The following is a 15,793-nucleotide window of genomic DNA, read 5'->3' as shown; positions in this document are numbered from 1 at the left end:
AATCACAACACAACGAAACGTGCCATATTAAAAAATATCATAATTTCTTAAAATATAAAACCAACCCCACGAAATAAGATTTTTATTAGTCTTGATTAAAAACTGCACATAAACACCCATAAAAACACAGTCGATTTTATTATAAAATAGGTGATTTATTTTTATTTATTTTATTTATTTTTAAATGAGTATACCGTGTCATTTAGACTTATCCGCTGTGTCACAACGCTCTTAATTTTGGACTGGCCACAAAAGGAACAATACAGCACGCACTCAATTTTTTTTAAAGGTTTTAATCCCCTTTGTCCGGAAGAAATCCCCCAATCAGAACATTAAAAAAAACTCAATTTAAATATTTGGGGCGCTTTAACACCAAAACCACCTACAAACACAAAAATTACACTATTGGTAGGTCTAGGTGTCATGTAAACATACGTTTTCTTTTTTTTTTTTTTTAATTATTAACCAACCTTTTGTGGCCTTGGAGATAGAGGGGTTTGATTAAGTGGCCGCAGATATTTTCAACACCCCACATGTCACTTAGATCCTCCCATTTTAAACTGCCAACCACTTCAGAGTAAAGCTTTTTTTTTGTTTAAACTCGTAGCTGATTTAGTAAAAATAAATGGCCAACCTTTATTATGAAAGCTTAGGACTGACAGGCGCTTAAAAAAACATGATGGTGGCCTGTCAAACGAAGCGAATTCTGGTGCATTAAAAAGCCTTTTTAAATGTTTAAAAACATTTTTGGAGTGTTTTCATTTTAGATATGTTTAAGTTAAATGAAAACTGTTTGCAAAAGCCAGTTCACTGTTTATTTTATTAAAATCTAAAATTTTGATTGACCTCCCTACTAATACGTTATCTGGGAAAGGGTTACAGACGAGTACACTGAAAGGACAGAAAACGTTTTAGGCGATTCAAAAATTGAGACCTTAAAATATTTTTTGGACCCGCATTTGAACCGCGAAATATTTCTCATTCCAACCCGAAGCCGACCCAGTTTTGCTGATTAAAAACAACTTTGAGCCCATTAAGTTAGCGAGAGGGTCTTAGTTTGTTTTTGACATGGCAGTGATAGAAGTTACTTAAAAGGAGTATTTTTTTATATACATTATGGAACATTGTATTATGAGGCTATTATTCCAGTTGTCAGAAAAACATAGTAAGTCATTTTCTGCTATGATTCACTGCAGGATTATGGTGCTGCTACCATACAGGAGCAAAAAAAAAAAAAAAGAAAACTGATGAAGACAACTGGTGTTTTTTTCACATTATACAGAGTTTTAATTAAAAACTTGCACACAGTTATGATAGTTTTTATTATTTGGTACTCTAAGTGGCACAATTAAAATACAATTTTAGGATTAGAGAGTATTCCGACAGCCCCACACCTTTAGCATTAACTATGCAAAGCTGTGAAATTCATCAACTTGTCATATTAACATCTTCAACAGAAACACTGCATGGAAATTGCACTGCTGGGAAGATTAACATTTCCATGAATTACGATGAGATTAAACAATACATTGTTTGTGTTTTTTTTTTTTTTTTTTTAGAGCGCGTGGTAGTTAGACGACTTGTATCACAATAGTGTTTTAAATGTGGGTGCTCCCTGAATGTTGAGTAATCCCTTTATAAAGATATTTTTTTTATTTTTGTGCTGCATGGCATCTAAAATGTATTAAACAAACACCTACTGCAGTATTAAAAGATAACACAGTGTTTTCCATCACTGTCAAATCCCTCATGACAATACCTCTGTTCTAAAGCCCAGTGAGCTACAGTATATTGATTAGGAAAAATCATTCAGCTTCTTGGAAAACTAGACTCAACCTTATTCACAACCATCCATTTCTTTCTTGAGGAGACACTTGGTCAATAATAAATGACTGGTCAGCTAAAACCATATGCAGTCTACCACATGTGGCTGCATATGCAACCTACTCTTGCATACTACAGTGATTCTAATACTGTTTATGATATTTCTGGTACTATACTTGTGTAGAATGCAGGTTAAAACAGTGCTAAAATCGCATAATCAAAATATACTGGGTTCACCTAAATATAATAAAACCAATAGGAAGAAGTATCATGGGGTAACTCACAGGTCACACACATACTGAACCCCTGTCAAATGCGAAGTAGGGCTATGTACTGCGTTTGGCCAACTTTTCTTGGTCCCTATTTAAAACTGCAGTATGCACTCTAGTCAATGTACTGCACAGAGTCTATGCTACATGACCTTTAGTATACAAAATATATAGATTGAACTTTGCCATCAATAAAACTGCTATACAAAGAAACAAGAGCAGTGCAATTCCAAAATAAATAGATAATATCATTTAAGTTGCATTCGTCACTTCTGTTAGCTTTAACCACCTGCAACACCGGACTTAGTCATCATGACTTGCATGGTTTTGGTTTATTCACAAGGTTACATTTAAAACCAGGCATATGATACAAGAATAAAGAATTAGTGTCCCTTTCACCTAATCATGCTGCAAACAGGATGTACAGTACTGCCATACAATACAAGGTGATCTGGTAGGAGACCAAATAAAAAAACCAAACCTTATTTCAAGTTGTGGTCAGTCTCCAGAAAGGTGTGTTCAATACCACCACCACCAGCAGTGTTGCCTACAGTAGCTTCCTTATGATGAACACCCCCCACAGTACAGCACATAGCTGCACATCAATTATCATAAGAATTAGCATTGAGGACCTTCATTTCGCCTGTCGCCCTCATTTCCAGCTGTTACTTTAATTACAGGATCACTGAAACTGTTTATTACAACCCCTACTTAAAAAAAAAAATGTGCAGAATGCAAATTACTGTAGTAATTTATTAGAATGATACAAAGCATTAGCCTGTTGGGCTCAATGAATAGACAAACAACACTGACGCACGCGACACAACCAAATGAACTAAACTGCTTTGCTAACCTTCAGACTAACAGTTTGTCCTTTTATCCTTCCCTTAAATAAACGTTAGGAAGCAGAGATGTTTAAAGGTCTGCAGCAACACAGGTTCATTACATGTAGTATTCCTAAAAACTTATTAAAGCCTGTTTTGGAAACGCTGCACTCTTTGTCGCAGCCTCAGGCTCTTTTCATCTGCAGCTTCCAAGCCAAACAAAAAGCATTCATAAAGCCTTGTTGGCTGCCAGCTGCAGTCTCCATAAATTATCAGCCTCTTAACAAGCTCCTTTTCTTTTGCAGAAGGGGGACAAGAATTTATTTTTCACCACTCCTTTAAATGTTATCCAAAAAACAGAAATACGAAGAAGTCACACCATTTAAGGTTCTTGATGAATAAACCACTGTAGTCAACATTCTATTAACCCTGAATTGCACAGCTTGTTCAGTACTCCAGCGTGATAAATGGTATCGCCTAATTCGAAATTGAAAAAGACTTCTAGGTCGAAAGATTTGTCATTGAATTTAAATGCAGCACTACCGAGTATGTAATCATTACGGATAATTAAAAACATGGCAAAGCCTTAGAAATAACAATTGTATTCATTCATTATATTCACCTTATTTCTATACTAGATAAGACTGCAGGACATTTATTTTTATATATCTAGCATAAAAAACAAAAAAAAAAAAAAAAAAAAAACCCAAAACAACACAATAATTAAATGTGGTAGTTCAACAATCAGATTCCATGTAGAAATTTGGTTAGGTTAAATCCACCTTAAAATCACATAGCCTTTCAAAAAGAGACCAATGGCTGTTCTCACATTCTACCCCCTGTCCAGCATTTCAAAGTTCTTCTCATCTGTATAAAAAAAAAAAAAAAAGCCAACTACAGTTCAATCATGTGCTTTGAGACCAGAGCCCTCCTGTAAACAAGCCTAATGGAGTGCAACTAATAGACTTCCTCAGGAGCATGGGCAGTTAACAGGATCTTTGTCAGCACTCACTGAAGCAAGTTGGGGGAGGGGGAACACTAGTATGGGGAGCAGGGCAAAACATACAGGTTTGACAAAACTACCACTTCCAGTAGCTGGTATTAGGTTGGTGGGTCAGGTAAATAACCCATGTCTATACCAAAACAAAATAGTTAAAAAAAAAAAAAAAAAAAAAAAAAGACTGAAGTTTGATTACTGGGATGTTAAATGTTAAAAGGAAATCAAGGCGGTATTTAAATTTGAGGTTTGAAAATCTCCCTCTTCTGTAGCAAGTGGGAAAGCACTCCCTAACCTGGTGTTCATCTTGAACTAACTTTATAAGTTGCACTGCCCAGAGGAGAACAGACTACCTGGAATGCACTGTAAGTGGTAAGGACCTTGCTGGTCTAATGTATATGCATTATCTCATGCCTTGACAGAGAAACAAGCACTGCTATAATAAATACCTTCCACTGCCATAATTTGCATAATCACAGTGAACTGTTAGGCAAGCTGCATTCTGTCTTTGGTAAGGCAGACTTCTGGAGATAAAATACACTACAGTACGTGGGAGTAAAAACACAAGATTCTCATATAAATTATTGACTGCACTTTGGCCTCATCTGAAATGCTAGCCTTTCCAGCTGACAAGCTCTGACTCTGGTGGCACATCAACCCCTTTCACAAAAAGCAGGAACATTATTGCTTTGCACTGGAGACTGCAGTGAGAGCCAAATCAATCAAGCCTCTTGACAGCTTTCACAGGGTTTTTTTTTTTTTTTTTTTTTTTTGTGCAAACTCAATCCAGTCTTGCTAGCTTCCATTGTTAATTTATCTCATCTTATCCAGGAAATTCTAGAGTTGTCTTTGTCCATTTAATTTATAGTCTAAGTTTACATAAAGTGTAACGAATTTAGAGCAGTGGAATAAACCAAAAAAAGCGAAGGTATTTCAAGCACCACAATTTCTGGTTTCAACCGAGGCTCATAAAAACACATTATTGTAAGAATATAGAAAGGGGGAAAAATGACAATTTTGGTCCATTATATTTATTTGTCATATTCTACCTTTTACTCCTGAAATACTTATAAATCACAAATATAAATCCAACCATAATACAACTTTGCAAAAGAAAGAGCCCAAGAATGTGACTTACTAAGGCATAATCTCCTTAAGTCAAAGGTGTTTAGGGCCTTTTCATAGTCCCAGGCATCTATTCTCTATTAAAAATATATATTCCATTTGGTTCTTTGGCTGGAGTATTTTCCTTGAAGATTGGATAGAGCTGATAAGATATTTACTGAGCTTAGTGGAATGCTGATGGCTGAGAGAACAGCAGCCTCCATCTGTTTAATCCCCCTGATACAGCAGCTACTCCTTTCAGCTGTCACTCACCGAAGCCCTGTTTTGCCCTGCTAGACACTGTGAAAGCCAAGCACACATTTACAGATATTTCAAAGGATTCGTTCTCATGCATTGCCAATGTTTTCCTGCTTCCCAGTTACAGCCTCTGTGTCCTGAATTGCAAATGTAACATTGATTTTGTTAATGCATTAGCATTTTATAGCATGATGGTAATTCATTTGAATATAAAAGACATCATGATTAGCCTTCTGTATGCAAACATTTATGGAATGCATGTTTTGTTTGACAGTTTTACACTACAACCTTTGTTACAATGTCACCCCAGACTTGAGGTTAAATTATTGGATCGTCTACATTTTCTGAGCGATCAATACAAATTCACAATATTGGTAACATGAATTAACATATTTCTCCCCAAAGGCAGCATTAAAATATAAATATAATTATTCATATAAAAAAGTGCAACTAAAACAAACCACCACATAAAGTGGTTTGCAAAAAGCTGATTTGCAAATATTCTGGCTTATTTTAGAGGGCCTCACACATTGTCCTTCTAAATTAATACTTAATGCAATAGCTTTGTGACCTGACCTGCTTAATTCAGTTCAATCTGCACTTCCTTTGTCATGAAGGAAAAGGAGAACATTTACTGTAATTTCAGAAAGGATTGTCTTCAAAAAATGTACTTGTAAAATATTAGTTGCACAAGTCAATGCCTATATTTAAAAAAAAACACACACACACACACACACACACACACACACACACACACACACACACACACACACACACACACACACACACACACACACACACACACACACACACACACACACACACACACACACACACTACAAAAGCTACCTAGACAAATGTACAAAGACAAATAAAACCAATACAATGGAGTGGCAGTGATTCTGTGAGCAACACTGCTCTGCAATTAACTTTTGCTCAATCAATATGCACAGAAGAGTTGCTGACCCAACTCAAAAGACAGATTCCAAGGCACTGTGGAATTTAATGAGCATCCAACTACACTGTTCTTGCATAGGCACTTAGCCAGTAGCGTAAGCCCTTTTGAGAGATGGGTCATTGTTTTGCACCAGGCATGATACAGCTAAAACACGCTTATTATTCCTTGTACAAAACAGTGTACATGTTTCGCAAATTCATTTTCATGCTATACATTTCTGCTACAGTACCTACAAGTGTGCCTACTATCATGTAAATCCAAGCACATATTTCAATTCATCTGAAAATAAAATGTTTTTAAAGCTATGTTGCGATCTGTACTGGGCGGGGTTACCTACTCAAAGCACACAATTGTAAAAGAAGAAGATTAATTATTCTCTAAACAAAACAAGCCAACATATTTTTTGATCATTTTGTTTCCATTTGTTTCAGTGAGCTAAGCCCAGCCATACCCATGGGACTGCTTTATTTTCTGTTAGCAAATCCCAAGTGCATTCACTTTCTACTAATATAAAACCACAGGTCCACCTGCATACGATGATCTCCGATGGGACCAAAGCCAGGCAAAGACCAACTAATCCACTGGCATGACTCCTGTCACATGAGCTGATCTCATCCTTCCATCATCAATATCATGCAGTTATTATTAGCTGTGGCAGCATAAATCACTGTAAACGTACAAAGGTTTATCATTTTGTCCTGTCACCCATTTAACCTGTGTTAATCTGAATTGCGCTAAAAGTACATGGTCACTTTAATGTTTAAAATGTATGGATGCTTCAGTTAAGTTAAATATGAATAATGTATTTATTCACGTAAGGTTTAAAACGGCACTCCAATGAATCAGATCTGAAATTCACTCTGTGCTTTTCATTCATTTGCTTTGTTGCATGAACAGTTTTTCAATAGATTAATGTTTAACCTCAAAAGATATAACCTGAAAAAACATAGATCTGTGACACCCTTGTTTTGTTTGTAATAGATTGTATAGGTTATCTCCTGAAGATAAATTTGAATCTGTGATGAAGGTGGCCCAGAGGTGCACATAATATACTTAAAACCACAAGAACCCCATTGAAGGATCAGATTAATTGTTTTAGCACCTGATTACAAGGACCACATTCTGAGAAAAAAGTCTGGAGTTTAATGTACTGTATAGTCTATCCTGGGTTTTTATATTTTTAAATGCATTTTAGCCAATTACTTTCTAGCTGGGTGTGCAAAACTGGATTCAGACCACCCACACACAGTGACAATACACTCTGCCACTCACTCCCCTTCTGCCAAGGAACAAGGGTATGCTGCTTGCAATTACATTTTAGCTTTCTGTTCACGAACAGTCTCCAGCTGGGAAAATGGAGTGTGTACAGTATGCTCTGGCTTCAACTGACATCTCTCATAAATTGCAACAGAAACACTGCCTTCAGCACCTTAATAGCCAACAGAACATAGATCTACACATCAGCACACAGCACGGTAGAGAAATGATGGTGACTGGAAAAGAATGCTTCAAGCTATGAAAGGTCAACTGAACATAGAGCCAGATTAAAGCTGCTTTCCCTCCAAATAGCTTTCAAAAGGTTGAATATAACGGAGTATTTTTAAATGGTTTAAAACAGAGAATAGAGCTTACAAGCTGAAAAAAGGACGGGGTTACAACAAAAAAGAATGATAAATTATAAATGAAAATGTATTATTTTTAGGGTTACCATTTTAAAGAGGAAATACTTTTTTTTTTTTTTTTTATCTCCCATTTATCAACTTGGCATTAGTCCAACAGTTTAATTATGAAACACATTTCTGCTCACAAAGCTGAAGTAAAACTTAATCAACAACAGCACTCCATGCAAGTGCACAAACAACCACGGTAAAACCTACAATTGGCTACTACTAACACAACACCCATTATAGGATTTTTTTTAAATAAAAGAAATACCTCAAATTATGCAATCAAGTCACTCCTTCAATTCAGGGCACTTTGCCAGCAATCTGTCAGAGGGCAGGAAAAGGTCTTTAATCTTGGTTCCTCTGCAAGTAAACTCAGAGTCACACTTAATTCATTTCAGTTTATTGCACCAATATACAGCAATTAATTTACTACTGCCTCTAAATCCTAGATAAAATTACAATGTTCATTTATGTGCCGTGGCATTATTGCTACAGCAGTAGGATTCTATCACTAATATGTAATGACTTGAAATGTTTGGTTTACCTGATCCACCACGGATGACTTTGGCTCTCCCATTTTAGCACAAAGTTGCAGGGTATCCAAGGCATCTCCAGGCAAATAAAACATTACTCATGAACTCTTTCTACAGCAAATAAAACACGAGGCAATCAAAACCTTCCTTTTCAGTTTGTAGTAGTTGCAGCCAAGGAGTTGACTAAACAACACCCTCTAAAGTAAAACCTGACCCAAAGCATTCCAGTCACCATATTCCAGATCTTTTATTACAAAATCTGTTGACAGACTGATACAGATTTAAAACACATTCACACACACACAAACAAAAAACATATCCAAGATTGAGAAAAAAGCTAAAATAAATGGAAAGCTACAGGACAGAAGCAGAAGCCCTAAACCTACCTTCAAGCAAAAAACAAATTAGCAGTTTTTCCTGCAACATGCTGCTTGTCCAAATAGACACTGCATTTCACAAAGGCTGTTCCTGCTGTACACTTCAAAGAGAACACCTCGGGGGTGGAAAACATTTTCTCCAGCTTATTTCCTGTCACTTTCTTGTCTAGACTGGCATAGCATTTTTTGTCAAACTCCCAGCATTACCTTTACCCCTTGAGCAAACAACGATCAGACTTTGCATCTGGTAAGGACTTGAGGCAGAGATGGTATGCCAATCACATTCAAAATACAATGATCTGCTGCATACAACCCACTGCAATTTATTAAAATAAACCATTTCTGAAAAAAATAATAAAGTAGAACTAGGGCTTCTGTTTTTCTGGTTTTATTAATTAAATTTTTTGGTGCTTATTTTTTTTAGCTATTTTCGAGTTTTATGTAAATCTTTTTGTGGGGGGGGGGGGGCTTTCGTTTTTGGTATACTGTATGAAATTTGTGTTTTCTGTTACTTTCCAAAATGCTTGAGCGTTTTTTTTTTTTTTTTTTTCTGTTAAAATATTTATAGCAGTAACTTGACAGTACTTGCACACTTAAGTCGTACCTTCTTTCCTTTGCTGTCTCAGGTTCATTCTTCTATGGTTTTTGTTTATCATTTTTGTACATTTCACCAGATATCTGGTTTTAAATCCTCTGTATCTTAACAGTAATACAGCTTTAAATCCCACTAGCAAGCCTAGACTCCGATTGTAATCTTGTTTTAAATCTTGCAAGCGGAGTCTCCAATAGATATGTAGGAATGTGCTGTCACTCAGTAGTTGGGGCGGGTTTAAAGTATTCAGAACGAATCAATGATAGATGTAAGTCAGGAAGGTGGGACATTGCCCAGCAGCACTGGAATGTATTTATAATTATTTTTGTAATAGGTTTTTTTTTTAATGCGAAAAAGGTAAAGTCAACGTGAATTGATTAACCATTTCCACAGCTTTTCCAGTGTTTATTGGCTATCAACCGATTAATTTTTTTTTTTTGTAATCGGGGGTGTTTCAAATCGAGTTATCGGTTAAAACCAAAAATCAGAAGCCCTATGTATAACATTAGCTGCCTATATATTTTTTACTAACAGAAAAAGACAAAAGGACAAATACATTGTTCATTAATAAATCACAAATGTGATACCCCGAACTGAGATGTCAGTTTGTTTACAGTGAATGGCTACTTGTATCTAGTGTGCCTTACACCACAGTTTTTGGTTCCAAATACATTTTCATGCATTTTTCTGGGCCAAATAAGTCACAATAGCTAAAAATTCAAAGACAAAGTGTATAAATCATCCAAATGATAAAATTCCCAATGGGGCTTTGCAATGATTGTTTGGTGCACTGGTGAAGCTTAACACAAGCCAATAATCCAACGACAAAAAAGGCAATGCATTTTATCACTGTATCTCTATTAAAAGCTACATTCATGTCACGCTTCTTTATTAAGCAAGTCACAGAATATGGGCTATTGTCCCTTAAGGCTACTATACACCCAGCTCATACTCCGCACTAACACAGTTTAACTAGATTCACTTTTACAGTACAAACCTGACCTCAAACCCACTTTTACATTCCACTGAAGGGTAAAGTTTCAGATTGCAGAAGTGTATTTGCCAGACTATTGCCCCTGTTGGTTCAAGTTGTTTGAATAAATTCCATAAACAGATAATAAATGTGCTTTAAGTTTAACTGCATCTTGGAAAGACTGATGTTTTTTCATGCCTTTGTTTTAAAAAAATAATAAAAAAAAAAAATTAGGAAGCTTTATCCAAAATAAACAAGGTTACATACTCAAATTTTACAACTTCAAATACTTTCACTTTTGTGTCTAAAAAACACTGGGCTGATTCATAACAGATGGTACATTCCAGTGAAATTATTGATATCCGTTTTCATTGCTTGTTTAATTAAGGATTATGGTTCATGCATAAAGTTTTTTTGTTTGTTTGTTTTATTCACAAGCATTTTTACAGACATCTAGGGGAAATACAGTGACATTAAACACCAACACCATTACAGATATTTAGTAACCAATGCTGTTACTGTGGTAAGAAGTAGTATCTGAATCTAAACCAAAAGCATTTAGGAGGTTACTGTCTAGAATGTGTAATTTAGCACATTCTGAGCATATATTCCATCCCCTTTGGGGAAGAGAAAGAAGTCTGTATTAAAAAAAAAAACAAAAAACAACAACACTAACAGATGGTTAAGATGCACCCTGGCCACACAAACACACAATGGTAATACAGCTAATTTCCAACAAGGTTGGGTTGCTCAGTTTAGTTAAAATTGCACTGCAAAACACAACTGAACAAAACGCCACTTTATGTCCATCAAAAGAAATCTTTGGTGGAAAATGTAAAGCACAAGTGATTTCAACCTTTTATGGTACATTGAAATGTTTCACCTAATCTGGCGTTTGTACAGATACAGGACATGAGTGCAGAATAGACCGAATGTCAGAGTTTTGTAAGTCAAAGCCAATGGTACAGTAGCAAACATTTTTGAAATATTCCAACTGTACAAATTCTGTACACTTCAGGCAGAAATAGGAACAAAATGGAAATAAAACCACTTGGGTAATATAGGATTTCCAAATGACCTCTTCTAACACAATGCTGTTTGCTTCATACCAGAGAACTTTTACTAAAGGTTAAAAAAAATCTCCAATACACAATTTCATCTTAACAATAGAACCTAATTTTAATTAGAATTTAGCTTGTTTTTACCCAGGTATCCAAAAGAAAGCTGCCAGCCAGCCACTATTTTCAATATCTTGGCAACCCAGAGCAATGCATATAGCGAATGCTACGGTGAAGAAGAAAAAAATCTGAATGTGATTAAACAACTAGTACATTAAAACCACAAATTATTGGAAAACCAGAGGCTTATTTAAATGTTGATGATAAAATACTTTTCAGGATTCTTTTGTTTTTGTATAGCACTGAAAGGTATTCATGTATTAATGAAAAAAAGGTTGCCTTAGCAACACTGTAGTTAATGAAACTACTGTACTATAAAGTCTTCTACTGTGAAGTCTTATGCTAAGCCCTGGGCCTTTCCACAAATACTCATTGAAATATATCACACGTGTAAGTAGGGCTTGAATTTTTCGGGTTTGATTTTTTGTTTAGTTTGGGGGTCAGCTTTTATTAATATTTGGAAAAATCAGTTATTTTCAGTTATTAAAAATAAAAAACACCACGAAACACACATCGCACTACCTACACAAAAGGTACGATGGTTTTCAAAAAATTCACAAAAGATAAATAAGAATAAATAAAATTGAGCCAGCAAGACAAAAAAAAAAAAGTCAATCGTTAAAATCGTTAAGATACAGAAACAGATTAATAATCTGAATACCAGAAAATGATTCTCCAATGAAAAGGTAAAATTACACACAGCAAGTCAATCCTTGCACTGGGATTCTTACCCAGAGCCCTTGCAAGCTCAATGCTGCCTCAGTTTCTCATCTTAAAGTGCTATGTAAATGACAATTTGGATTGTCATGCCATGCTGCTGAATGTGACTAATGCTGCTGAGTGAAGCAAGTGTTGCTGTATGCAACTACACCCTTAACGCTCCCAGCAGTACCCCTCCCCCACCCACTCTGATACTGCAGCAAGCTGCTTCACATTCTGCTAGCCGCAGACCAATCAGCTCCAGTCAGATTCTCCTCGCTCTCCCTTTTGCCCACGGTATGTTAATTCAAAACAAGGAATAACTTTACTGTGTCTGTAGAAGAGGTTCTGGGAAGCCAGTTCTGGATTTCATTCTGTTGGTGGGATGCAGGTAATGTAGTATTACTGTACTGTATTGCAGTTTAAGAGATTCACACACAGTATTGTCTGCCCTTTTATTCAGTTGGCTGTGGCTGGCACCTATCCAAGTTGTTGAGTGTCACTTGCTATGCTGCATTTAAATAAGGGCATTGTTTAGCTGGTTTTCCATGCAGAAAGGCAGATTCAGCTTTGTGGTGATGTTTAGATTAAAATGATTCACAACAGCTTGAACACATGACACAAATTTACAACCAAAAATTGTTTAACTTTATAATTTTTCAGATCAGTATAATTATCCCCCCAAAATAAATCTGGCCCTTAAGGGGGGTGGGGCCTTGATTTTCTGTGTGGATTCATTAAACAAACAGTCTCCAAAGGCCAAGCTCAGGATTTAAGGTCTGGGTTAGAAGCAGTGAGCTTGTAGATCACACATCACTGGTTAAAATACAAGCACATTACAATCACTGTAACATTAACAACAAAGCAAAAAACTATAATAATAAAATTACAAAAAAAATTAAAAGCTAACTGAGCAGCCATTTCCATATTAGAAAGGACAAAAGACTTGCACAGCTGCTTCGAAAAGAAGCACAAGCCTTGACCCTAAACCCTTGATGTCGTCTTGTATTTCTACAGGCAAACTGTAATGCAGTGTGAGCAACACCTTCTAAAGCTTTCTAGCCCAATGGTATCTGTTCCCTAGTAAGGAAGAATGCTCGCACTCAACCTGACATCTGATCTCCTTGTAACAATGCATGCTGTAGGCACAATGCTTTTCAGAGTTCAGAATGTCTTTACTATAGGGCACGAAACAACAAGCCACGCCACATTTATTTTTTTATTTCATGACAAAGGCCAACAAAACTAAACTGGTACTACAATATTATGATAGAGTATACCAAAATGTACGTGTATCTACCCCAATCGTGATTGCACAGTACTTCAGCAGTTCAGAAAGCTGCACTACAATGAAATAAAATTGCAGACACTATACACATGCTCAAATTAATAGACTCAGTAATACAATTCTATGTTTAGCTATCTTTTTTCACAGCCAAGACAGTTGTGTCCACAAATCACTTTAGTTCAGTGTTTACCTGCAGAAAGAATTTTCACTGAAACCATGACACCAACGAATGTGAAACTGAAAATCTCTCTTTATTTCTGCATTCAATCTTTACAGTAAAGAAACCAAACAAAAACCAAGGGATTCTCATTGTCCACCAAAAATTATCTACAGCACGTCTGGTACAGTTTGTACAGTATTCCGCTCTCCAGAATTACAAGAAATCCTATAAGCTCAAGGCTTAATCAGGACTGATAAGATAAATAAGGAAACAAGATTCTGATATTGCTAAGACAATAAAATGAAACTGGATATGTTTGAAGCAGTACAGCCCTTACTGTTCAATACACAGTACTGCAACACAGAGTGCTTTACAATGCAGTGTACATTTCAGAGGCAAATCCTTTCAATAAACTTAAGGACCAAAAAAAAAAAAAAAAAAAAAAACACAGGCACTGCTGTCAGTCAGGCAGAAAATCTGCACAGGGTCAGAAGACCAGTTTATTCTACATGAACGACTACTAAAAGCCACTACAAGTCCTTTCATTCTACCACAGGAAAAAAAAAAAAAAAAACACACCCACACATTCCAAAGCTGATTAAACATTTCAATAAACAGCAGCTTAGCTGGCTTGTCAGTCAAAATAACTTCCTTATTTTCATGATTCTGTCTTTTAAATGCCGTCAGGGTATATTAGGAAAAGTCACAAACAGACAACCACATAACTTTCAGACACGCACAGTAATTTAAATTTGAAAACCTCAACCAGTCAAAATGACTTCCGTGGCTAGTGTTAAGGTGGTGTACACGAATAAAATATTGTAAAGACTCCTGGTCTTGAGGCTCAAAGGAGGAGACGGAGACGGCATTCAGGTGCTAACAAAACTACTTTATTAATTAAACAGGGTCCGTGTTTGGGTCAGGACCACATCACAAAAACAATAAATCTGAACTTACATTAATTAAGAGATATTACTACACATTTTTCGAGTACTCCAGTTATAAATTAATGCTCGAGAATTTATAATTATTTAAATTACTCTAACTTACCCATAATATCTATCTACCTACCTACCTGTACACACACACATATATATATTTCATAACCCGACAGCTGAAGTACATTTCACTTTTGTTGAGATTAGAGGTAGGGGTCACCACCTAGGCATGTTTGATTTGAACCCTTTTACTCAAGGTTCTTTTAAACTCACAGATTAGGGGTACCGACAACAAGTGATAACATTGAAAAACTGTTAACATCTCAGGTCATGAAAAACTAAAATGGAGTCTTAGGTAAAATTACAGCTAAACCATTTTTTTTTTATATATTCAAACATTACAATTAAAACGCCAGTGGGAAAAATAAATGATTTGGGAGAAAACAACCCAAGTTTCTTACCTTCTTCAGTTTCATGCCATACTATGCCCTCGAGGTTAACACTAGTTCCAGGTTCACACGGCCCAAGGCATTCTGGTTCCGTTAGAACTCCAGCTTCACGTGTATTTACTCCCATTGAACGAGTCCTTACTAACAGTTGTTCAGTTGGGGCAGAAATATTTGAGGATGGAGAAAAATAGGAAGGCAGGAGCTGTGGTGGTATACTGCTAGAAATTGGTGGAGGAGGTGCAGGCACTGTAAACAAGGGATCCATCTAGAGAAAAAAAAACATGTGAAAGAATTACTTTGGAAGATTTATACATCTGCAGTAATAGGTACTGTACATTCCAAGAAAATGAAAGGGAATAGGAAATATTACAGCAAGGAATGTGTGATTTGTGGCTACCCAAGCATGCTACAATTGCAAGCTTTCAGTAGACCATCAAAGCACTCATCTGTCAAGTTTCCGTGCTCTGAATCACAGTACTTGGTTTTGTTAAGATTTCAAATGCTGCATGATTATTTTGCCATGTTTTTTCACAGATGTTTTATTTTGTCATGGTGTCCATTACCAATACCGGCATACAATTCTTTTTGAGAACAGATATGTTCTGTGAATTCCTCTTCCAAAACAATAGCCCTTATTTAAATATAAAATTCAGTAATGTACACCACCAAATAGAAACCAGAAACACATTCAACTCAAGAATGTAT

The 15,793-nt window shown here is 36.0% G+C and overlaps 1 protein-coding gene across 3 annotated transcripts in view; it reads right to left on the bottom strand.

Moving 5' to 3' along the window:
* The window catches only part of LOC121302429 (zinc finger protein 608-like), a 46,690-nt gene that overhangs the window by 10,884 nt on the left and 20,013 nt on the right, over positions 1–15,793 (bottom strand). For all 3 annotated transcript variants that reach the window (XM_041232410.1, XM_041232419.1, XM_041232401.1), the window contains one exon: positions 15,101–15,353. In XM_041232410.1, coding sequence (XP_041088344.1) covers positions 15,101–15,353 — 253 coding nt within the window. The remainder of the gene's footprint in view (positions 1–15,100; positions 15,354–15,793) is intronic.

The sequence above is a fragment of the Polyodon spathula genome, chromosome 2 (assembly GCF_017654505.1).
Source record: "Polyodon spathula isolate WHYD16114869_AA chromosome 2, ASM1765450v1, whole genome shotgun sequence".
NCBI classification, from domain to species: domain Eukaryota; kingdom Metazoa; phylum Chordata; class Actinopteri; order Acipenseriformes; family Polyodontidae; genus Polyodon; species Polyodon spathula.
The sequence above is the reverse complement of the archived record's forward strand: the minus strand, read 5'-3'. Positions and strand labels throughout refer to the sequence as shown.